The sequence below is a fragment of the Gossypium hirsutum genome, chromosome A12, assembly GCF_007990345.1.
Source record: "Gossypium hirsutum isolate 1008001.06 chromosome A12, Gossypium_hirsutum_v2.1, whole genome shotgun sequence".
NCBI classification, from domain to species: domain Eukaryota; kingdom Viridiplantae; phylum Streptophyta; class Magnoliopsida; order Malvales; family Malvaceae; genus Gossypium; species Gossypium hirsutum.
In genome coordinates, this window is record NC_053435.1 from 77,210,873 (window position 1) to 77,236,189 (window position 25,317).

The 25,317-nt window shown below is 29.4% G+C and overlaps 3 protein-coding genes across 4 annotated transcripts; all 3 read right to left on the reverse strand.

The window, feature by feature from the left end:
- Positions 1-4,328: 4,328 nt before the first annotated feature.
- Positions 4,329-6,673, reverse strand: LOC107923989 (squamosa promoter-binding-like protein 8). The gene is made up of 3 exons (XM_016854232.2): positions 5,752-6,673; positions 5,167-5,348; positions 4,329-4,708 (listed from the first exon to the last, which is right to left on the reverse strand). The coding sequence occupies exons 1-3, from the start codon at positions 6,393-6,395 to the stop codon at positions 4,527-4,529; spliced, it is 1,008 nt and encodes a 335-aa protein (XP_016709721.1). The 5' UTR covers positions 6,396-6,673; the 3' UTR covers positions 4,329-4,526.
- Positions 6,674-18,118: 11,445 nt separating this feature from the next.
- On the reverse strand, positions 18,119-20,325 carry LOC107938660 (malate dehydrogenase, cytoplasmic). Its single transcript, XM_016871885.2, has 6 exons — positions 20,124-20,325; positions 19,881-20,039; positions 19,337-19,793; positions 19,125-19,260; positions 18,955-19,066; positions 18,119-18,354 (listed from the first exon to the last, which is right to left on the reverse strand). The coding sequence occupies exons 1-6, from the start codon at positions 20,164-20,166 to the stop codon at positions 18,260-18,262; spliced, it is 1,002 nt and encodes a 333-aa protein (XP_016727374.1). The 5' UTR covers positions 20,167-20,325; the 3' UTR covers positions 18,119-18,259.
- Positions 20,326-21,584: 1,259 nt separating this feature from the next.
- Positions 21,585-24,697, reverse strand: LOC107923980 (carotenoid cleavage dioxygenase 7, chloroplastic). 2 transcript variants are annotated; one of them, XM_016854211.2, is made up of 6 exons: positions 23,927-24,697; positions 23,148-23,276; positions 22,926-23,057; positions 22,423-22,695; positions 21,945-22,348; positions 21,586-21,840 (listed from the first exon to the last, which is right to left on the reverse strand). In XM_016854211.2, the coding sequence occupies exons 1-6, from the start codon at positions 24,681-24,683 to the stop codon at positions 21,694-21,696; spliced, it is 1,842 nt and encodes a 613-aa protein (XP_016709700.2). In that variant the 5' UTR covers positions 24,684-24,697; the 3' UTR covers positions 21,586-21,693. The 2 variants fall into 2 exon arrangements, with proteins under 2 accessions (XP_016709708.2, XP_016709700.2); XM_016854219.2 differs by lacking the exons at positions 22,926-23,057; positions 23,148-23,276 and having other exon boundaries at positions 21,585-21,840; positions 23,927-24,695.
- Between the last annotated feature and the right edge of the window lie 620 nt (positions 24,698-25,317).

The window sequence follows — 25,317 nt, forward strand, 5'->3', positions numbered from 1 at the left end:
TTTATATGCAACCCTATATACCATTATGTTATTAATAATAAACATAATTAACATACCTTAATTATATAATACTAATAGTAACTAACATACCTTAATTATATAATACTAATAGTATATATTATCGTATATTATAAAATTAGTTACATGTTCAAAGTTTAAGTTGCACATCATTAATAGAAGAATGCACATTTTAGTATTATAATGTCATAATTATTTTGCATTCAAAATTTAACTATATAGCAATTGATATATTATATGTCCTTAAAAGTGTATGTATATTATTTTTACAATATAATATATACTAAAGATAATTACGTCGCATTACAAAATAAATTCATATTATAATATTTATTTTAATATATAAATATTAGTTATTTTTTGTTTAAAATAATTTAACTAATTGAGATGATGAAATAGTAAAAGAGATAATCACAAATCTAGAAATTCTAATGATTTCATCTTATTGTTCATTTAGATTTATGGATATGAAAGAATAAGATTTAAGAGAAGCTGAATGATATTTAAGAGAAAATTATATTTGAACCTTGTTCAAGTATTTTGTAACCAATTATGTAGGTTTGGAATATGGATATCCAAAAGGGTCTATCGCTTCAAATATGCAGTGTATAGTGATTTTCATATCCGAAACTATAAGATTCAAATTCGCAATCTGAATTGTCATCCCTACTTTATTATAGGGATTAGATCAAAGTTGTCTCTCTATTATTAAATAAATGGACTAATTTAATCTCTATATTATTTAAAAGAATTAAACGTTTAAAAATTATCATTTATAGTTAAAAAAAATAATATTTTGAAAGTTTTTTTTATAGCTATGCAAATGAATTTTTTTTTTGTATAGAGTTAAACTGCAATAAAGAAAATCATGCCAACTTTTTAACCATAAATATTAATTTTGTTACAATTTAGCTTTATTTGATTTTTTTAATAGTACAAAATTAAATTAACCCATTTAATAGTAAAGAGGTTAATTTGATCTAGTCATCATCATAAATTTGAAAAACAAGTTATTTTGTTTAATAGTTAGCTTTGGTAATATTTTGATATATTTTATTTTAATTAAGAAAACCTCTAAAAATAACGGACTGAACTTTAGTTCGATTGATATCGACATTGTTGTGAGTGCATAATGGTGTGGATTCAAACGCATTCAAGTGAGTTTTTCCTCCTATTTAAAAGTTAAAAATAAGTTATAAATAATTCTAAGCATTATATAAAAAAACTCTAAAATTAACAAAAATCGAGTAGTTCCATTCATTTACTTACATTAGAGAAAAGGATTTCATCAAAACCTAGCTTCGTGGAAATGCATTGGCATGCCATGTGGGGCTCCTCCAATCTATTTCACTGGGACAGGTGTCGAGTTCTTCCTTACAAGCCGAACACTTGGTACCTCGTTTGGTCAATTTCATCGCAACCTATCTAGAAAGTTACTATGCTGCCAACTTATCGATTATAAGACTTGCATTGTACACATGTCAAGATCCCAGATTAAAAAAGAGTTACCTTCACTTATAAATACTCGATTTAATATTGGGAAAAAGATCGACCTAAACTAAACATCACCTTTTTTAGGCCCGTCTACCACAGTGTGAGCCATTGTCTAAGCCTCCAACCCTTTTTTGTCATCAACAGGACCAAAACAAAAGAAAAACATGGGTGGAAGTCGAAACAATGACATGTTAGAATGGGGGTACAAAAATAAGAAAACAAAAAGTGGAAGGACCCACAAATAACTTCCTGGAAATTGCAAGGAGGTTTCCGAATGATTTAAAACTTTTAAAAGGCAACAAAAGTTTATCAATACAAATACATGTAATAATTTTCATAAAAAAGAGGAAAAAATCAGAATAAAACAAACAGAAGATCTCATCATCACTTGTGGGACCATCATTTGGGAAACAGAACAAAGTGCCAACTTTGTTCTCTGGAATGTCGTGTCAGTATAATCAACGCACTCGGATCACAATCACAACCAAAAAGAGTATAATGTTATATTAATCGTTACTTTTTTTACTATATGAAAATGATAGAAAATTATTGAAGAGAGATCGATTCTAGGTTTTTTTAAGTATTATCTTCTATTGAGGTTTTGTTTTATAATTTTGTGGAGGATTTGAATGTCTAAAGTAAAAGGTTTAATAAAGTGAGAGGGTCCTATCGAAATAGATTGTGACTTACAAGCATAAAGTTAAGAAATTGTTTTAAGAAGTTAAAAATAAATAAAAAATATTTGGAGGAGATAAAGAATAAGCAATTTTTCATTTTGGGAGGCTGGTAAAACTACTATCTTCCCATTGTCCCTGATGTCCTATCAAGAAAATGTGAGCATTTACGCTTAATAAATTTTTTTTAACATGTGTCCTATAATATATAGGACAGTTTTGAACAATTTTGTTACCACTTGGGCTAGTATACTTGCACTTGGTAAATGGTAATATAACACGCATGGTCTATCTTGGCATGATATTCTCATTTTATTGAATTTACATATATTTTCAAACAATTTTAAACATTTGAACTCTTGCTAGAATTAAATGATAAAATCTCGATCACAAACAATACCAATATCTTAAAAAACATCCATTAACAATTCTATAAATTTAAACTACCCATTTTGATTTGAAATTGTATTCTGTATAATTTCGAGTTTGAAAGAAAGGGTCAAATCATATCAATAGCAGAATTATTTTATATTGAGGAAGATAGGAAATGGGCTCCATTGAGCAACTTGTTATGCAGGTTGGGATGGATCAATTCATGTCATATGTTAAATTTGCTAGGGAGACCCCATGCCATTTGGATCCTACCTTTTTACCACTCCTAATTAAAAAAAAATTTAGTTTCAGTCCCTTTATTCTATTAAAATTAAAAATTTAACTCACCTACTTTAATATATTATAATTTGGTCCCTTTATTTTTTTATTTTTATAATGATTAGTAAGTTCGATTTAATAACATTGTTATTTGTATTGTTAAAGTGATGGGATATTTTTTTAAAAGACATTATAATATATAAATTTATTATTAATTTTTGGGTAAATTACACCTAATGTCACTAAATTATTAGTAAATTTATATTTTGGTCACTCAACTTCAAAAACTTACAAATAGTCACTGAATTATTCAAAAAAATTTATTTAAGTCACTAAGCTATTAATGGCTTTTTAAGTTTAGGTATTGAGCTACAAGCGACAATTTGATGATCGGTATGGTAGATCAATACCCACCAATGAGTAGAGAATATGCTTTAGATCAAAGTCCATATATGATCATTGGTGGAGATAGGAGAAAAAAACTATTTAGATTTTGGTTTGTAGATTTGTAACATTCAATGATGCTTCATGAAAAAAATTTGAATTGTAGAAGAGAAAGGAAAGGAGAGTTTTCGATTGATGTAGTTGGTGCAAATAGAGAAGGCCATACAACAACAATCTTAACAACCTAGTGACTTAAGTTTTTCGAATAATTCAGTGACCAATTTGTAACTTTTTGAAGTTGAGTGACTGAAACATAAACTTACTAATAGTTTAATAACCTGGAGTGTAATTTGCCCTTACATTTTTTTATAAAATTTTTAGCTATTATTAATAATCCTCGGTGTGATAAAATATGTGTTTAAATGCAATCAAGTATAAATCCTCTTAATAATTGTAATAACAGTTATAGTAATTTGAATTGAGACTTAAATTTATTATCAGTGTAGTTTAATTTATTGATTGAATGATATGATTGAATTCAGGTAGTAGCTAGGGGACCTAAAGGGTTTTGGATCCCTTCAAATGGAAAAGTTTGTATTTAGGATCTTTAAATTTGTATTCTTTCCTTAAAAATATAAAAATTTAATTTAATTTTTTAAAAATTATAAAAATATAAATTAATCAAATAATAAAATTATATTTTTATTATTGTAAAAATTAAAATTTAATTTCTAATCTTGAAAAATTTTCCATGTTGCCAACTGATTGAATTGGATGATAATAGGAGAGAGAAATTACAACCATGAGATTGATTTTATTCATCATAGCTTTTGATTTAGTACGACCAGCCTCCATTGAGGAGACAATCGAATTGATTGCTTTTTTGCTTTGAGATCTCTTCCGTAGTCCCCTTAGGGTCCCTCCTTTCCCACAACATTTTCTATTTTCCCGGAAAATCGGAAAATTCCTTTCTTTACATACACATTTCATTTTCCGGGAAAATTCCAGTACCAAACAAAGAAGATAACAATGACTTTTTCCCCAAAAAAAAAATGCAAAAAGTAAAAACCTGTCAAATGGAATATTATATATACCATGCAGAGAGAATTAACTGGAAATTGCAATTTCAGTTACATAATATATATCATATGTTCAATTAAGTCCAAATCCGATTATATTAATATAATCAAACCCCAACTGAGAAAAAAAAATTCAACTTGTTATTGCAAAAGCTAATAATATCTTCATATGTAAGTTCAATGGCAATGGCATCTCACTTATTATTATTTAGTACTGAATTAGTAATCACCCACTTGAGAAAAAAAAGGTGCTCCGTGATGATGATGATGATGAAGACGCCGTTGCATTGTAAGGTCTTTGCCTGAAATAATCCAATGACATTCGTGGAGGTGAAACCGCGACGGTTACTGTCGAAGAAGAATGAACCCTAGAATCCGACTGTGGCGGCGGTGGTCGCGGTGGTGACCCTGTTAATATCACCAGAATCAAACAAAACATCAAGTAAAAAACAGCTTAATAATAAATTCAGCCTTTCATTTTTTTAGCAAATTTTGTTGTTATTTTTTTAACAAAATGTAGATTAAAACATTAATATTTTTACAGATATTTGGTATGACAATTTAAGTGTATTTCCTGTTTATATGATTTTATTCATCTTATATGTCACGATGAGTAACTAATTTAAAAATTATAAAAATAAAAAATTCAAAAAAGTAACATAAAATGCACTTCAACTATTACGTGAGTGATCATATTAACACTTTTTGAAAGAATGTTAAAAAAAAATTAAAATTAAAATTAACTTAAAAAATGATGATAACCAAATTGATAAAAGAGATAAAAGATTAAGAGCTAAATTTACTATTATTCTAAAAAAAGAATGTTGCAGATTATTAAAAAGTGAAGCTTTTTGAGAAGGACTTGCTTGGATGGTTATTATCAGTGGTAGAATTGCGGCCATTTTCAAGCGTGGAGTGTTTCAACTGGTTTTCTTGATTACTGGGTTGTTGTTGTTGATGTTGTGATTTTCGCCGCCGACGATTGTGATCGGCTAATCTTTTCCGGCAGCTACGTTTTCCGTTGTCGAATTCCGAGAGAAGATGGAATCTGTACGGACCGACCCGACGTTAAAGAAGCTTAAGCAAAAAAGCACAGAAAAAAAATGATAATGGCGGAAGTGGTAGAGAGTGAAAATACGAATGCATGGGGAGGGTGTTTTCGTATTTTAAAACGATTAAATGTAATACTACTATAATAAGTAAACAAATAAAACGAGTACGTAAATGGAAAAAAAGAAGCAGGGAGCTTTTTACGGACAGATATACCCTCGGGATCATCCTATGTACGGATAAACCCAATCATTGGCTATCATAGACATCCACAAGGGCATCTCCGTCATTTCCGAACATACATCACTATCTCCTCCCTCCAACTCCAGAGAGCTTAACGAACATCCTATGATTATTGTAAAAAAGAAGAAGGGAATGGCATTTTGGTAAATTTTCTAAACCTGCTGCATTGCTGGCAGAACCGTTGGGTTAAACCGGTGGCAATGACGGTGGAGGCCTTTGAATGGAACTCACAGACTTTATGACGGCGATGGTAGTGTTTAGCGTGCGTAAGATCAGCATTACAACCTTCAGCTTGGCATCTAGGGGAGTTAGTCGAACCGGGTTCACCGGGTCTCGATCTCCGGTAAAGCCGGTTCACGAAATCATCCTCAGCTGAAGAAAAATACGTCCGGCCACCCAAGTTTAAACCGATCCTTGCCGTGAAATCAACCGGTCTAGAAACTTCTTCAGTCTTAGGAACTAAAAAGTAACCCCCTCCTCCATTCCCTCCGGTACCGGAAACAGGATCGAGAGACAACAACGACGAAGGATGGGGAGTAGTGTAAGCAGACGCGCCGGTGTAAGCGCGTGGGTCGTACATGGAGTGTAAGTAACCATGTTGAGTTTGAGCTTGGAAAGGAACAAAAGCAGCACTTTGTTGATGAGGAAAAAGGGTTTCATTGAAACCAGCTTGATGATGATGATGGGTCGCAGTGTTAGCACCGTAGTGTTCGAGAATCTGACGGGTCGGGTCGGGTTCTTGATCCGCTTCTTCGCCGGTTAAAATCATAGCCGTCGGATTTCCCCATTCGTATTCCAACATTTTGTTACTTCGGCGAAGCTACGCCGTCGTTTTCTTCTGAAAAAAAGAAGCTAAGTTTTTTGAGAAACCCTAACTGAAGCTTGATATTCCCAAGGATGAAGTTTCACTCTTTTTTTTAAAGTGATCGCCTTTATGTCTGTTTGTCTGAAAAAAAAGCCAAGTTTGGGTTTAGTTTCGTTTTTCTGCCTTTCTTTCTCACAGTGTCTGTAAGGAAGAAACTGTGTTAGGAAGGCGGCTTTGTGTCTGTGATTGATTAGTTTTTCTGAGGAGGAAATTACGTGTTTAACCTTTGGTGAATGATGGTGATATGGCTATGTGTTTCGTGTGGGGACACAATGGAAGAACTGTGCAATGAAATTCCGTGTAAACAAAAAGGATCAATTTTGTTATTAGTTCCTTTACTTTGAAAAATTTTTGGATTTAGTCTATTTACTTTGGAAATTTCAAATTTTAGGCCTCACTGTTACTGCTGTGATATTTTGAAATAAAAAAATAATAATTTTACTTATTTAGTAGCCATGTAACTAGAAAAATGACATTGTAATAAATTTTAATTTAACTAAAATAAATTAATGGTGTTAACAGTTGTAAGGTTAAATTTCGCTCTTAGTACCTATACTATACTTTAATTTGGTCATTTTTAGTTTTTATATTTTTTAATTTTAAAATTTCAATCCTCGCCAAACAACTATTGTTAAATTTTTTAAGTTAAGTTTTGCTATTTCTTAAATTTGATACGACAAACATATTATAATACTTGTAATTCCATGTCAGCTTTTCATTTCCACATATTACTCACTAAGTTATCTAATTAATGGGTTAATGATTGTCATTTTGCGTCAAGATTAAAATTTTAAAATTCGAAAAGTATAGGGACTTAGCATAATCTAATTGGAGAATGTAGTCTAAATCTACAATTATATGCATGGTACAAGACTAGTAATTGAATTTAACCAAATAGATTTAATTGCTACAATTTGAGTCAAAACTAAAATTTAAAAACCAAAAAAATATAGAAACTAAATCTACAATTTTCATAAAGTATAGGGACTTATAGCAAAATATAAGTACAAGGGTTTGGCAGAATGTGTGTTTGGTTTTCTAGTCCAACTAGTTAAGAAAAATAGGCATATCTACTGGTAACTGAATTTTACCAAACAGATTTAATTGTTACAGTTTAAATCAAGATTAAAATTTCAAAACCTAAAAAAATATAGAAACTATATCCATAATTTTTATAAAATATAGGTACTTATAGCAGAATTTAAGTAGGGGGTTTGGCTGAATGTGTGTTTGGTTTCCTAGTCCAACTAGTTAGGAAAAATGAGGGTATTTCTTTTGGTTTTGAGTTTAAAGTTAAAATAACCGTGTGGTCGGTTTCCTTTTCTTGGAGTGGTAAACGCCAAAGCGTTAATGCACTTCAAAAGTTAAAACGTCTGGTCCCACTTTCTTTCGTGTTGTTTGTTTGATCATACTCAGACTTACCAGAAATGTATAATCATTTTCCTTTCTTGGGTAAATTATTATTTAAAAATTTAAAAAATTTCTCTACTTAACCTTAGCGATATTTGACAATTGATATATTAAATTAGTAGTTTAGATAAGTAGAATATATTGTAGATTCAAGTCGATTTGATAATCACTGCCAAAAATCAGAGAAAAAAATTATTGAGATTTTGATTCGTATATTCGTAACGTTCAAAGTTATTTTATGAAAAAAAATTGAATCTAGAAGAGAATGAAAATAAGAGTTTTCGATTGGTACATGTTGTGTAAACAGAGAAAGTTATACAAAAACGATATTAACAATTAAGTAACTTAAATGAAAACTTTTGAATAGTTTAATAACAATTTTGTAATTTTTTAAAATTAAGTAACAAAAAACGTAAACTTACTAATAATTTAATGAATCTAGATATAATTTACCAAACCTCATCTCTTGCAAATCAATGTATTTTTTTTAATGTCTATTGGGTTCATAACTTTTTTTTTTAATAATATCATTTCTAACGAGTGTAACTATTGTACCCAGTTTAATTAATAGCATGAAGTTTAATTTTTTTTTCTTTTTGAAATGATGGTAAATGTTTTAACAGTTGAACAAAAACCATTGATTTTAGAATGTCAACTTTATTAATTATTTAACATAAATTTAAGTATTTTATTAGTAAATTGATGTTTAAACTATACTCATTTTTTCATATTAATATATAAATTTTTTTTCAAAAAGTGGTTCCTAATTATTAATTTCATTTGAGTTTACTCTCAAAAAAACGATGTCAACCAATAAAAACATGACATAAAGCTAGTTTTTAGTGGATAAAATAGGACAAAATTGATAGTTTAAAGGCTATTATGGTATAAAAAAAAACCCTTTAAGGACCAATTGAGGTTTGGGGTATAATTCAAGGATCAATTGACTCATAACTTAACATGAATTTTTTTAAACAATCTCGTTATAAGTTTTGATATTTTTTGACACAATGCTTAGAATTACTCATAGTCCATCCTAAACCCATAAATAGGAGGATAATACATTTCAATGCACTCAAACTCACATCCTCCTGCATTAATAACAATATACATACCAGTCGAAGTAAGACTCAATCCCCATTTTAACTTATATATCATTTAATTAATTCCTCGTCATACTAACCTTAAAAAATGGAATTGAAAGAATTGACACATTGCATTTAGGTAATCAAGGTTAAAATGATTTGAAATTTGCAAAGCAAGGAGAGGAGAGACTCTTGATTTAGGACAAAAATAGGTGCACAAGTCCTCCTTTATGTTTCTTTGTTCCTTAAACCTAAAGCCGCTTCGAATGCAATGTAATTGAAATGGGGAAAACGACTGTTCAAATATATTAATTGCTTCAAATCAAACATGTTAGATCGAATCTTTCATCCCCCACGAGAAAATATCATTATAGTAGTTTATTAGGAATCCAACTTAGATTTTTTTTAAGCAGAATTAAATTATATATTTTTATAATAATAAAAATATAATTTTATTATTTAAATAGTCTATTTTATTTATAATTTTTGAAGGATTTAATCAATTTTTTTTATCATTTTAAGGGTAAAAATATAATATTATTATTATTAATTTAAAATTTTATAAACTATAAAGGAATCTAAATATAATTTTTTTCCATTTTTGAGGCTTTGCCAGTAGGGGTGTGCATAATTCGGGTAAAACCGAAAAAATTCGGTTAACCGACCGAATTCGGTTAATCGGTCGGTTAACTGAATTTTTTCGGTCGGGGGTCGGTTAATTTTTTTATGATTTTTCGGTTAACGGTTAATTCGGTTCGAAACCGGTCGGTTAACCAAAAATTTTCGGTTAACCGAAAAAATTAATAAATAAAATTATCCAACCCAACCCAAACTCAATTACCCAACCCAATAAAACTAAAACTAAAGTTTACCCAATTACCCAATCCAATAAAACTAAAACTAAAAGACAACCCAAATTACTAAAGTCTAAAACCCAATTTACTTTAATAATTTATAAATTTTTTAAATTTTAAAAATAAAAAATAAAAAAAATTCGGGTATTTTTCGGTAATTCGGTTAATTCGGTTAATTCGGGTAATTCGGGTAATTCGGGTAATTTTTAACCAAAAATAAAAAATACATAATTTTCGGTTAATTCGGTTAACCGACCTTATTAACCGAAAAAATTTCGGTTCGGTTAAATTTTTTAAAAAAAAAATCGGTTCGGTTAACGGTTAAAATTTTTGGAAGGTCGGTTAATTCGGTTATAGTAATTTCGAGTCGGTTAACCGGTCGGTTAATCGAATGAACACCCCTATTTGCCAGCCCTCGATTCACCACTATCGTTGATGGAACCTACTATTAAATTTTAGAATTTACTTAATTTCTTTTTAAAAAATCAAAGATTTATTTTCTTAAAAAAAATTAAAGGTTTAATAAGAATTTTCAAAAACATAAGGTTTAGATAAATTTTTTAAAATTTTGAGAGGATTAATATGAATTTTCAAAGAAAACTAGGATCCAAATTGAAATTCTAAATTATTTTAAAGGGCGTGATGAAATTTTTTCAAAATTTTTCGTTCTACCTCTTAGTATAGTAACAATCATTTTCTTCCATCAACCTAATGTGAATTTGGGTGGTGAATGTCAGCGTAGAACATATTTAAAATTCGTAGATCATATATATTTAAGATGAAGATTCGAATTATGAAACTTATTAAAATATTAGGGTTAATGCATCCTTTGATACTTGAAAATGTTTTTTTTTTTTAAACGTAGTACATTTGCTTCTTTAGTCTAATATGGTACCTGTAGTTGTTAGAGTTTAAGTTGAGTTTTAGGATTGTTTTGATAAAAGTTGCTAGGTTTCAATTTTTTTTATTTTATTAAAGGATAATATCACATTTGGTGTTTTATTTGTACTTTCATAAAATGTCTAATGTGATATTTGTACTTTGAAAATGTCCAATGTAATACCTGAATTATCAATATGTGTTTTGTTATGGTGCCTGCACTTTCATAAAATATCCAATGTGGTACATTATCAAAATATGTTTTATCATGGTGCCTGGTGTTAATAATGTTAGGGAATTGCTAAAATACCCAATTAAAATTTGACATGTAGAATTTTTTTCCAAATCATTAAGTCCACATGGATAATATAATATTACGTGAAAAGTTAAATAAAACAAAAAAAATTAAGTTAAATTAAAAAACAATTAGCTAAACAAATGGTTATACTAAACACATAATTATATTCACGTGGACTTGATGATTTGGGGAAAAAATCTACATACTGATGTTTCATTGGTTGGTTTAACAATTCACGTACTGAGTTAACATATGGTATTATAATAAAGCACATGTTGATAGTTCAAGTACCACACTAGACATCTTCAAAGTACATATATTACTAGGAGTGAGCAAAACTCGATTTGACTCGATTTTTTTTGAGTTAATTGAATCAAATTATTCGATTTTTTCAAGTCAATTTGAATAATTAATTTGAATTCGAGTCGAGTTGAATTTTATAATTTAAATAGCTTGAACAATTCAAATAACTCAAATAACATATTAGTGTAAATAAACCTTTGGTCCTTTTCAATTTTTAAAATGAGCAAATTAGTCCCCCTCAACAAAAATAAAAAAATAAAAAAATTTAAAAAGAATTAAAATTAATTTAAAAATTCAAAATATTTATAAAAAATTCAAAATTTATATTTTAAAAAATTAAAAATTATAAAAAATAAAAATTCTAAAGAATATATAAATTTTTTTTTAAAATTCTCTAAAATAATAATTTTTGGGATGTAAATTAACTATTTAAGTTTATCATAATAAAATATTTTTTTTTCTTATTTTGTCTTGAAAAGTTTTCAAATATATATTCTTTCAAAATTATGTGCTTTAACATTGAATTAATTATATTGTAACAAGATTTTACTTTGACTTGTTTAATTTTTTAATTTAACTCGAATAATTTTATTTGATTCGACTCTACTCAAATTTTATTTCACTCGACTCGATTCGTAAAAATTTCGAATCGAGTTAGGATGATAAAATGAGACTTGTCAATTCAATTAATTTAAAAAATTTTCATTCTATTCGGTCAAATGCTCACCCTTATATATCATATTATGCATTTTATAAAAGTACAAATATCAAATGTGATATTATTCTTTTTATTAATAGAATAAATTTAATAATAATATTGAATTTTTTTTATATATTTAGAACTATAATCTTTTCTTCGAATTTTAGGATTTATTAATGAAATTCGAATTAAATACTAAAATGTTAATGCGGGTAGAGAAAATATCTGTTTGAAATTCATATGTTTGACCATTTTAAGGGGGGATAGGATATCATTAATTATTGTTAGAGAAGCATTTCCTATATTCATTGCAATAGCATATAATAGTTTATAATGTCACATAAACGTCAGTCTGATGCAATTTTTTTAAAAATATGATGTGTTAAAAATAAATAAATAAATATATTTTTACATTTGAATGATTTTGTTCATGTTCAATATATGTATATATAAATTTTGATTAATTTGTTTTAGGGGTAAATTATTATTAATAAGTTTATGTTTTGGTCACTCAATTTTAAAAAGTTGTAAAATAGTTACTGAACTATTCAAAAGTTTTCATTTAAGTCACTGAATTATGTAAAAGTTTTTATTTAAATAGTTGGGTTGTTAGTTTTTTTTTTTAAAGTTCGACTAGTAAACTCTAAGTGACAATTCAATAATTGGTACGATAGATTAATACCCATCAATGCGTAGAAGATCGAAGAAGAAAGTTATTTGGATTTTGATTCGTAAATTCATGACGTTCAAAGTTGTTTCATGAAAAAAAAAATAAACTGTAAAAGAGAAGTGCAAGGAGAGCTTTCAATTGGTGTAGATAATATGAACAGAGAAAGGTTATACAATAGTGATTTTAATAGTCCAATATCTTAAATGATTTTTTTTGAAAAATTCACTGGCCATTGTGTAACTTTTTGAAGTTAAATGACCAAAATATAAATTTACTAAGAGTTTAAAAACATTCGATGAAGTTTATCCTTGTTTTAAATGTGTACCAAGTCATAACTTAGATGGCATGTAAAACTTAAGTTAACGCTTATATTATTAAAAACACACTGTTGATACGAAATTGATATTTTAAAAACTTAAAAATATATTGTCTTTAAAGTTTAGAAATGATATAAAATTGGTGGGATGCAATTAACCCAAAAACTAAGGTATCTTCTAAAAATGCATATGCTTTAGTTGCAATTAATTCAAAAACCAAAGTTGCATAACAAACCCTCAAGCAGAGCCAGAAACTTAAAAATGTTAAATATTGTTATTAGTCCTTATATTATGTGTAAGTTCTAGATCTAACAACTATATTTGAATTTAATCAATTTTAGTATTTGTACTTTTCAAATTAGTAGTTTTTTTTATTTGTGCTTTTTTAATTTTAAATTTCAATCTTGACTCAATATTAGCAATTAAGTTTGTTTGGCTAAAATTTGCTATTAATCCCTATACTCTTCGAAATTTAAAATTTTAGTTGCGTAAAATGACAATTATTTTTTTAAAAATAAAAATCATGAACGATAAGAAAACAAAGAGATGTCATGTAGTACAAATGCTATAAGACATTACAAGCTGATGTCCAAATGTCATGTTTGCAGAATAATCTCCAAAGAGAACAAAGACAAATTGACAGTAACCATAACATTAGAAGAATTCAAAATCAGACCAAAGATACACCACCTTGATAGAATTACTAAAAATTCCATCCTAGCTCTGCCATCATTAGACATACATAACGATAAACTCTGATCAATCAACAAATCACTACTAAAAGTCCTAAAAGACTGTCAGAATTAGTAATGCTTAAAAGACTAAGATTCATATGGCCTATCCTGTTATCTTGAATTCCAATTTTATAGACCCCATTATTGTGTTCTATCATAATAAGGTCATCCGAAAAAAATTCTCAATACACATAGTGAGAACTTTACCTTAACAAATCACATATATATACAAAAAAACATGATTAGAAATTTAAAAATAAAAATAAAATTGAAACCAATATTACTTTTAAAGAAAACAAAGTAGACAAAACAAAAATTATAAAAATATGAACAAAACAAAACTGCGAAAATGTGGGAAAAAAACTACGAAATTGTAGATTGAAATTAAAAATAAAATAAAAATTTTAAAAAATGGTTGAAGAAGCCATGACCAACAACTAGCCAATAAAGTAATTGAAAAAGTTGAGCAACTAAAGTTTTTTTGAGTGAAGAAAAGTATAAAATGATAATAGTTAAATATAACAATTAATTTTTATGCGTAATATATGAAAATAATAAGATATATAATATTATATATGTAATAATATATTTCGCATAATTAGAATTTAATATGATTGAAATTTTAAAATTTTAGAATATAAATTAAAATGATAATTAAAAAATAAAAGAAAAAATTATGATAAATTACATAGATAGTCACTCAACTATAAGAAAATTTCATTTTAGTCACCAAAAAAAAATTTACAATTTAACCATCCACTTTATATAGTTTGTCTTTTTGGTCACTCCCTTAAAAAATCTATGTAATAATAAATTTAGTCAACAATTTTTACATATCATATTGATTTAGTCATAATTTTAAAAATTTAACCCTCAAAATTTATAAATAACTTTAAAAAAATACATAAATACTTTCAAAAAAATATGAATAAATTTAAATTTTGTATTAATATTAAATAAAATAAAAATTCCTACCTCCACCTTCTTCCCTCTTCCCCTCCCCCCCGCCCTCTCCTACCATCGTTCCTGTTCCTGTCCCTGTCCCCGTTCCATTCTGCCCATTTTGCCAGCCGCATGTCGAGACCCTCTTCAGTTGTTCTGTAAGATTGTGGCTGCCGCCGAGGTTTTCAGAGGGGAGATCCAATGAGGGGAAGAGGCACGGGGTGCGGTGGGGATTTTTATTTTATTTAATATTAATTTTAAATTTATTATTATATATATTTTAAACAGTTATGTATTTACATATGTATATATATTAATTTTTCTAGAAGTAGGATCAAATTGAGATTATTTATAAATTTTAAACGTTAACTTTTAAAATTATAATTAAATTGATATGATACGTTAAAATTGAGAGCTAAAATTGTTATTATATCTATTTTTAAATTCCCATGTTAATTTGTAATTTTTGAAACTATGTAATTTGGTGCTTAAAATGTAATTTTTTTTTATTTTGATGCTCAAAATAAAATCTTTTATTAATTGGATAACGGTAAACTATTAAAATAGTCACTTTTATTTAACTCATATTATATTTTCGTCATTTTATGCTCGAAATGTTACGTAGTTAATTGTCGTTACCAGAGTAACGGTAAGCTGACGTGGCATGTTAAATTATCATTTTAAACAAAAATTTTAGGTTAAATTATACAATTGATCTCCATATTTTTTTTTCATTTTTAGCAATTTAGTTTTTTACTTTTATGTTCTTTTAACTTTTTTTTCCCATTCTCTTTTGCTTCTCCCTTTGTTTTCCTCATCTCTCCATTTATTTTAATGTAGTTTTTTTATGTGTTAAATTTGTTAAAACTAGTCTCTATATTTTTATTTTTTGAACAATTTATTTTTTAATTTATTTTTCTTCTTTCCTTTGGTTTTAACAAATGAAAAACATACAAAAATTAGATTAAAAGAGATGGAAAAGGAAGGAAAATAGAGGAAGAAGCAGAAAAAAATGAAAAATAAAGAAAAAAAGAAAGTTAAAAGAACATAAAAGAAAAAAAATTAAATTACTCAAAATGAAAAAAATATGAGAACTAATTGTATAATTTAATCTAAAATTTTTATTTGAAATGATGATTTAACGTGTCACGTCAGCTTATTGTTACACCGTTAATAGTAATTAACAGCTCAGTAACTAAAATGTTACATTATATTAACGTAAATAATTAAAATATAACACTTTAAATATAAGTGACTAAAATATAACTTGAAGTAAACAAAAGTAACTATTTTGAAACTTAACACTTGGATGATTATCTAAAGAATTTACCCAAAAATTTAATAGAGAGAGAGAGAGAGAGAGAGAGAGAGGGGGGGTGGGGAAGAGATAACAATCCAAAAGAAAGAGTACAATGATCGTCTGGTAGCATCTGGTGAAAGCCTGACACAGACGTTGACTCTATTGTACGGAATGCCAGATGACTTTTATTAAATATCTTTTATTAAATAATTCTTTTGTCAATTTTTCTTATTGGATAATCTGAAACCTCAATAAAAAACAGAAAAAATTAAGATTAAAGCTGGTTGAATTGCAATGGGCCATATGAAGTGAAGGGCCAATGAAATGAACTCTCACCAGTCTACCGACAAAAGTTCATAACCAATACAAAATTAACCATATTTTTCTTTTTATTGGAAAAAATATATCATAGAGGTTATTGTATTAAGAATCAAATTTTATCTTATTTTTTTATTTAAAAAATAGATAAATTAGTTCTTATATATTAGATTAAAGAGTAAATTAGTTTTTTATTTTAAGTTACATATACCGCTTATGTGGCTGGTAAAGCAACCAGATATTGACACTTGATGTGTCACGCATATCTCATACTAACATAAAGAGACTAATTCAAGCAAAATAGACGAAGTTTTTAATAGAAGAAATGAAAAAATTTTTTACATCGAGGGACTAATTCAAGTAACCTAATAGTAATACGTCATCATTTAAAAATAGTAGTTTAAATTTTTAGCAAAAGAACTAATTTATTCTTCGATCTAAATTTTAACGACTAATTTGACCATTTTTTGAGTAATGAGGGTAAAATGCAATCTGAATTATAGTATAATGGTCTCTATAATACTTTTATCACAAAATTTGAGTTCAATGATAAAGCAATATTATGCTCTAAATGGAAGAATCTAAATTTGAATATTTGAAACAATTATTGAAAATGATAACCACAAATTTCAAACATGAACTATAAAATGGATATGAAAAATATCATAATGAAAAGAGTGTAAAAATGAGGAAGAGATGATGCAATTGGAATGCCATCATCATGGCTTGCCAACATCTTCAACTAACAACCTATCAAGATAACGTAGGGGTAGATTTAGAATTTTTTTTTGTGGGATCAGAACTAAATTATGAAATTTTAGTGATTAAAAAATATTTTTATAATTCCTAATTTTATTATTTTTGAAAAGATTAAATATATATATTTTTAAATGTTGAAGTGTAATTTTATCATATATTAACATATTTTTCATTATTCATAAAAAGATTAAATTGCATAATTTATATATATTTGGGCTTCAATCCACTCTATTGTTTTGGATTTTTTCTTTAAATCCAGGGAAATGGGCCTTTGTGATCTTCATAGCCCCGGTTCGGGTTCTATAAACCAAAATATAAAAACAACAAAAGGTAAAATACACCTAACATAATTAAACTATTAGTAAATTTACGTTTTAATTACTCAATTTAAAAAAAAAAGCTATAAAATGATCATTAAATTATTCAAAAGTTTTCATTCAAGTTACTGAACAATTCAAAGTTTTTTATCTAAGTCACCAGGCTGTAAAATTTTTATTTAACAAAAAATTAGCTAATGAGACCCAAGTAACAATTTGACAATCGATATAGTTGATTAGTACTCAACGACGAGTAAAACATATATTAGGTCCAAGTCGATCTAACAGCCAGTGTCGGATATTGGAGAAAACTTTGGATTTTAATTTGTAGATACGTGACATTTAAAAACTATTTCAATTTTTTTTAAAGTTTAACTATAGAAGAGAAGAGAAAGGAGAGTTTCCAATTGGTCCAAGTAGTGCGAATGGAGAAGGCTATAACAACAATAATTTGAACAGCTTAGTGACTTCAATAAAACTTTCGAATAGTTCAGTGACCAAAATAATTTTTTGAAATTAAGTGATCAAAATGTAAACTTACTAATAGTGTAGTGGCTTTGGATGTAGTTTACCCAATGGCAAAACATATATGTTTATCTATAATTTATTAAATAATCGATTTTCATTAATGGCCCTCACTAATTTAATTTAGCAAAAAGTATGCAGAATGACGTTAATACCAAAGGGTTTTTGTTGTTGTTGCCATTTTTATGAATAAAGGAATATTTTCAATGTAAATAAATAAACATAAATTATCCTAAAAAAGAAATGAAATGAGAAGAGAAGATCACTATCCTTCATTTATGTCTATTTATTATTGTTATAATTTAATTATTTTTCATGGAATTATTAATAATAAAAACATTCCCCTAAGAAAGACAATCAAATCGTTTATTGGATTCACTTGTTCTTTCATCAATTAAGACAAGAATAAGCCAATGTTTTCTCCTCCACAAGCTCTTTTGCTGTTGCATCCATCTTTTCTCTCGAGAAATCGTCTATCTTCAGCCCTGCCGGGATTAAATTATATCGAATTAATGTACAAAAATTAAATCTCAAATTACATAATAAATGAATCAAAATTGTAATTTAACCAAAAAAATATTACATATCAAACACAAATGTAAAAATTTAAACAAAAGTATCATGGAGGATTGCATTTTGCCCCTTCTACTTAAAAAATGAGTAAATTAGATGTTTAGATCAAAGAGTAAATTAATTATTTCTGTTAAAAATTTTATCTATTTTTACTATTATATGTATGTTAGAATGAGATACACATGGCACCATTTTTTGAGTAAGGAATAAAATATATCCGGACTCCTAAAGCAGTGGAGTCCATAGTACTCAGAGGCGGATACAAGGGGAGGCTGGCAGTGGCCTTGGCCCCCCTTAAAATGGAAAATTTATATTTAGGCCCTTGGAATTTTTTTAAAATTTAAAATTAGTAAAAGTAAAATTGTACTTTGTCCCCCCTAAAATTATAGAAATTTGATTTAATCCTTTAAAAATTATAAAGATATAAACTATAAAAAATTAAATTTTCATTCGGTTACCCTTAAAAATTTATTCTGGCTTCGCCCCTGATAGTACTTTTACCAAAAACTTACCCTGAGCAATTGACCATTGTCCTTTATCACATGTAACTGGGAATGAGTAGATAATGCCAGATTGAATTCCATATGATCCATCAGAATACACTCCCATGGACACCCATGTTCCCTACAATAATCACCCAATTATAACTCATACATACATAGATAGATACATACATACATACCTTGGGAGTCCCAAGAACCCAATCACGAATATGATCACAAGCAGCACTTGCGGCGGACAATGCACTCGATAGCTTGCGAGCTTTGATAATGGCGGCACCGCGTTGTTGCACCGTGGTAATGAACTCCGTGTTCAACCTATAAAAACGACGAAGGATTAGTACAGTCACGAACGTATAGTGTCTCGAAATATAAATTCGGAATTTTACGTTACCAATTGTCGTCCGCTACGACACTTCTAACAGGCTTCTCTTCACTGTTTGTGGGCGTGACAGTGGCATGGTTCACATCCGGGTATTGAGTGGAGGAGTGGTTACCCCATATGATCACGTTCTTCACTTGACCGACATGGATCTTTAGCCTCTCGGAGAGTTGTCCAAGCGCTCTGTTATGGTCGAGTCGAGTGAGACATGTGATGTTTTTCTCCGGGATTGACGGTGCAAATTCTTTCAAGATAAGGGCATTGGTGTTCGCTGGATTAGCGACCACCAACACCTTACAATCCGGTGCGGCTTGTTTCTCCAATGCCGAAGCTTGAGCCTTGTAAATTGATACGTTTTTCGACATCACGTCTTTCCTTTCCATGCCTTCTTTTCGTGGGAATCCGCCAACCATCACGGCTATGTTCACACCTTTACAAGCGACCATGGCGTCGGTGGTAGCAACGACATCTTTGCGTAAAACCAAAAAACCAAAACCGAGTTAAAAGAGAACGTTTGATCAACAAATGTGAACCATGATGTGCAAATTACACATACCGATGAGAAGAGGAAATGCAGCATCAACTAATTCCATTTTGACACCGTTTAAGGCCTCGGTGGCCGGTTCGATATCGAGCATATGAAGAATTATGGGTTGATCGGAGCCTAACATTACTCCCCTCGCAATCATAGGCACTAAAGCATACCCGATTTGGCCTGTTTTAACACAAAAGAACACCTATGAAACACAATACTAATTACTAAATAGTAAATAAAATATATTAACAGCACAATACGTACCAGCAGCACCAGTAACTAAAACTCTAACTGGTTCTTTCGCCATTGATGATGAATTGAGGGTCGAAAATGGCCGTAATGGAGGAAATATATGAGGGTGATGATGATTACATGATACAGAAGGTAAAACCCTTTTGTGTTGATTACAAGATGATCTTTGTAGCCGGAGGATCCTCACAGTTAGTTTCGGTTTCAATTTGTGTTAGTTTGTAGAATAAATTAGGATAATTGAGAAACTGGCACTTGTTGATTTGACTTTTTCAAATTTATAAATGGATTATATTCTTCCATTTCAACTTTGAAGGAAGTTTTGGATTAGAAGAGTTTGGGTCCTAACAGGGGACTACTCAACAATTTGACAATTCGACTTGATGAACTCAAATTGAATTGAGTCCAGATTGAGATGAATACAGAGCGATTGGAACCTGAATTGATTTAAACACTTATTGATTTCTTTTTAAAAACTCGAATTTGAAATTTTGACTCGGTTAAATCAAATTCGATCCTATTTGGTTTGATCATAAGAGTCTAAAACTCGAATTGTCCAATTGAAGCGAATCCGAATTGACTTAGAATATGAAGTGATCAGAACCCTTAATTATTTAACTTGAAAATCTTAAACCTGAAACTTCGATTAGACTCAAATTTGATGCGATCGAATTTTTTCATAAAATTCAACAAATCAAATCATCTAACCTTAATCTCGAATTGAATCAAATCCAAATTGACTTGAACATTTAATGATTAGACATTGAATTGATCTGGATCCTTAATGACCCGACTTGAAAAAATTCAAATTTGAATATTTGAATCAATCGATTCAAACTCAAATTCAATCTCATCCAATTTGATCATTAAAAAACTCAAACCACCTAACCTTAAACCCAAATTGAATCAAATTTGAATTAACTTGAACATAAAGTGATTAAAACTTGAACTGATTCGAACCTCTTAATGACCCAATTTGAAAATATCCGAATTTGAATATTCGAATCAATCAATTCAAACTCTAATTCAACCCCATCCTATTTGATCATTAAAAATCTCAAACCACCTGACTCTAAACCCAAATTGAATTGAATTTGAATTAACTTGAAGGTGAAGTGATTAAAACTTGAACTGATTCGAACCATTAAAGACCCAATCCAAAAAAACCCAGAGTTTTAAACATAAAATTATTCTAAATCTAAAATTATCAAAAATTAAAATTTTCCCAAATCAAAATAAACTGAAATTTTAAAATAAAAATTCATGCTATATAGATACAAACTCGGATTGCTGTAATTAATATTTAGGAGAGATTAAAATTACAAAATTTTTATTCATTTAAATGATTAAAAGACTTCAAATAAATAATTAATACTTGAAAGGGACTATTAATGATATTTTCCCATTTGATCAAAGGGGTCAAGATCCCTAATATCCCCAGTTGGTCTCCAAATAATAAAATTAATTATATTTAAATTCAAGATAATAATAACTTTTTTCCTTTCAATCAAAATCATATTTATTTTTATAAATTTATTACATAAATAAATTTCTTTCTGTATTTACAACTTAGAGAGCAAAAAAATTAATCATTCTTGGCCCAAAAACCATGAAATCCAAGAGGGAAGTTCAAGTGCTTAGGGACTTCAAATCTTGCTACAACCCCATCACTTTCCCCAATTCTCTTTGGATCCAAAATCACCAAATAACATCTCTGTATTGAAACTGCATACTGCAAAAAAAAAAAAAATACAACAACATAACATTATACATCATGCAAGAAAAAACCCCTGAAAAACACTGTCAGAACAGAACAAAAATGGGTCGGATTCTAACCTCGACGACAAGAATATACCCATCTTCTTCTTCAGTTCCTTTAGGGACAAAAATAGGTTCACCAATGAACCTACGAGCCCCTGCAGGCCATGTACTTACAGTTTTTGATGATAAATTTAGCTTCATTACCATATCAAATGGAAAATGAGGCAATGCTTGTCTTGTCCCTGAAGATGTTGCTGCATAAATGCATGTATTCTTTTTGCCCGAAAACTCCGGGTTGATGATCGGAAAATCCGATGGCTTGTTCCATTCATTCATGTTCTCCATTGAACATTCATGACAGCTGCCATTAGTGTCCAATTTTATTGTTACATGAACTAAGTGTGGTACTAAGGACTCGTTTTCGTGTTGTTTTACGTTCATAATCGATGGATCTAGTTGTCCGCTTTGCCAATTATATCCTGTTTCCATACCAAATTGTCTAAACTTGGAAAGCAGATTTCATATAAAGTAAATATATATATATTGAACTTACCAAATAGTTTCTGGAAGTTGAACCATTGATAAGAACATGCACAAGCTTGGATTTGAATCAATGAATTACCATCAATATCCTTGATTTCAAAGGCATTGCCAACATGTAACAGCCATTTCCGAGACGGTGCTTCCACCGGTACCCTCCAATCTCGTTGTCCGGCTGACTTATCAGATGACCGAGGAAGCAAGTAAATTGGAGACGTGGACTTACTCGGATTCACCGACAATGCCGAAATCATCGGCGATAACCCGCATACTGCTGTCATTGATCCTGCAGTACTTAAATTATACATGACACATTAAAAGCCTATAGCTTTTTAGGAAATTTTCAATAAAAGTATCATGAATACGCTTCTACTAAAAGATAGATTGCGTTTGGTCTTTTTTATTCTTTGATGTAATGTATAAAGATTAATTTATTCACGTTTAACTTCTAATATAGATACCTCCACAATAATTTTACTGAAAATTTCTAAATTTGATTTGTGATTCGATCGTTACCGATAATGTCAAGCTTGATCCGGTTTCCGAACAGTATGTAATAAGTATCGGTAAAAGCCCAATCATGGATCATCAAATGATCAGGGATGTTAAATTCTTGTTTCTGCAACAAATTGAAATTCGAATCCAACTCTAGAAAAATGACCAAAAAAAATTACTAAAACATTTCACATTAATAATCTGTTTTTTTTTTATAGATATTCTAAGTTCTTAAATTATTACCATAAAATGTAAAGTTGCTTCGAGGCAGTAACATGTCCTCTGCATTACATGTTACTGCAAGTAGTCTGTTCCTTTGAGCATCAAGCTTATAATGAGACAATAATCTTTTTGGGGGCATCTTGAATACACCTATGGAGCATATTATTACAAGAAAAAAGACAACATTCAGTTGAACTATATATATATATATAAATATGTTTATTACCTATGGTAGCTTCAAGGTTGGAATATTTAATAAGGGATTAAATTTTGCTATTAGTTCCTATACTTTACAAAAGTTGTGGACTTAATCCATATATTTCAATTTAGTCTGTCCTTATCAAACGATAACTATTGATTTCATTAAGTTCAACTATTTCTAAAATCTAATACAATAAACATATTATCATATGTGTAATGCCATGCTAGCTTATTATTTCCACATATTACTAAATAAAAATCTAGTTAATGGATTAATGACTGTCATTTGCATCAAGACTAAAATTTCAAAATAAAAAAAATATAGGGGCATAAAATAATCTAATTGGAGAATATGGGCTAAATATTCTAGTAAATGATGACTGGTAATTGAATTTAACTAAATGAAATTTAATCATTATTGTTTAAGTCAGGACTAAAATTTCAAATTTCTAAAAGTACATGGACTTAAATTGATCAAATTGAAGTATAGGGACTAAATCCACAAACTTCTGCAAAGTATAGAGACTTATTGCAGAATTTAGCCTTCAATAAGGTGTATGAAAATTGTCATATTCAATGCTAAGGACATACATACTTACCATGTAACACCGGCTTCAACAACCGGGCGGCTACGTCGAATAAATCACCGGGCCCCCGTTTCTCGGCGGATGGCGCGGATTCATTTATCACATTAAAACTGCCAACGGTATCCAACGTCTCCGATTCGATCTGGTAAGGATCACCACCTTCCCATAAACACAAAAGCTTTCCACCCCACTTCAACACACTAGTATTAGCTACATTTTTCATCACCTTAACGTTACCAAGTTTTTTACCCCCTTTTAAGACCGAAAATGGACCGCGGTGCGTAAATCGCCACGAGCCGGTCACCGGATCGCGTTCTTCCACTTGAGCTTCGGTCTTTATGTACTTAGCCGTGAATTTAACTTCTTTGGGAACACCATCGATGCTAAACGCTCGAAGGTAACCGTGACCATCTAGAGGGTGCACGGTCGAGCCGTGATCATCGACGAATAACCCCGGACCGGTTAAGTAATATGTACCGGAAGGGAAATCAGGGGGGATCGTACCTTCAACGACACGGAGTGTGATCGGCTCAGACGTTTCCGACCGTTGCGAGATGAATAGAAACTGATAGTCCCAAAAAGCAGCCATGGATTCATCTTTGTCTGGTATTGTTAAAGGACCAGGAACATGGTGATTATCATCAACAGGGCTGGAAATAGATGTGGCTTGTGGTAGTTTTCTTGGTAATGATGGTTGATGTAGGTAAGAAGGGAGCTTTAAAGGCGAATGAAACATTGTAGGAACAATATGGAATATTTTTGCCTGCATTTTTTTGTGTGTGTGTGTGTGTGTGAATGATGATTGAGTACTTATATATACTACGTAGCTTATGGGAAGGTGTGGCAATAATTTTTGCATAGAATAAAAAAGTCATGGGATAGTCGCGGAGCCAAAAATATTTTGAGGAGTACGGAATAAAATTTATAATTTTATAGTAATAAAGTGAAATTTTATCATTTTAATAGTTTATATCTCTATAATTTTTAAAGGATTAAAATATTTTTTTCTTATTCTTTGAGGGTCAAAGTATAATTTTATAAACATTATTAATTCATATATACATGAGAATAAAAAAATCTTTTAAAATTTTATAAACATTATTAATTCAATTAATAAATTAAAATCTAATAGTAATATGTATATATGTGACATGATATTGGAATTAATATATATACACGAATGTTGGCCACTTGACCTATTCTAATTTCCATGGAATTTTCTGGTAATTACAGATTTGCCAGTGGTATGGTGGTTGCTGGTGTGATAATGCGTTGGACTATCATGGAAGACAAGAATGTTGCACCATGGAAATGGCAGACAAAATATGTGTTTTGTTTTGTTTTTATTTTCAGTTTGTTTTCTAATGTGAAGCCAAGAGCACATAAAACAAAGTAACCAAAAA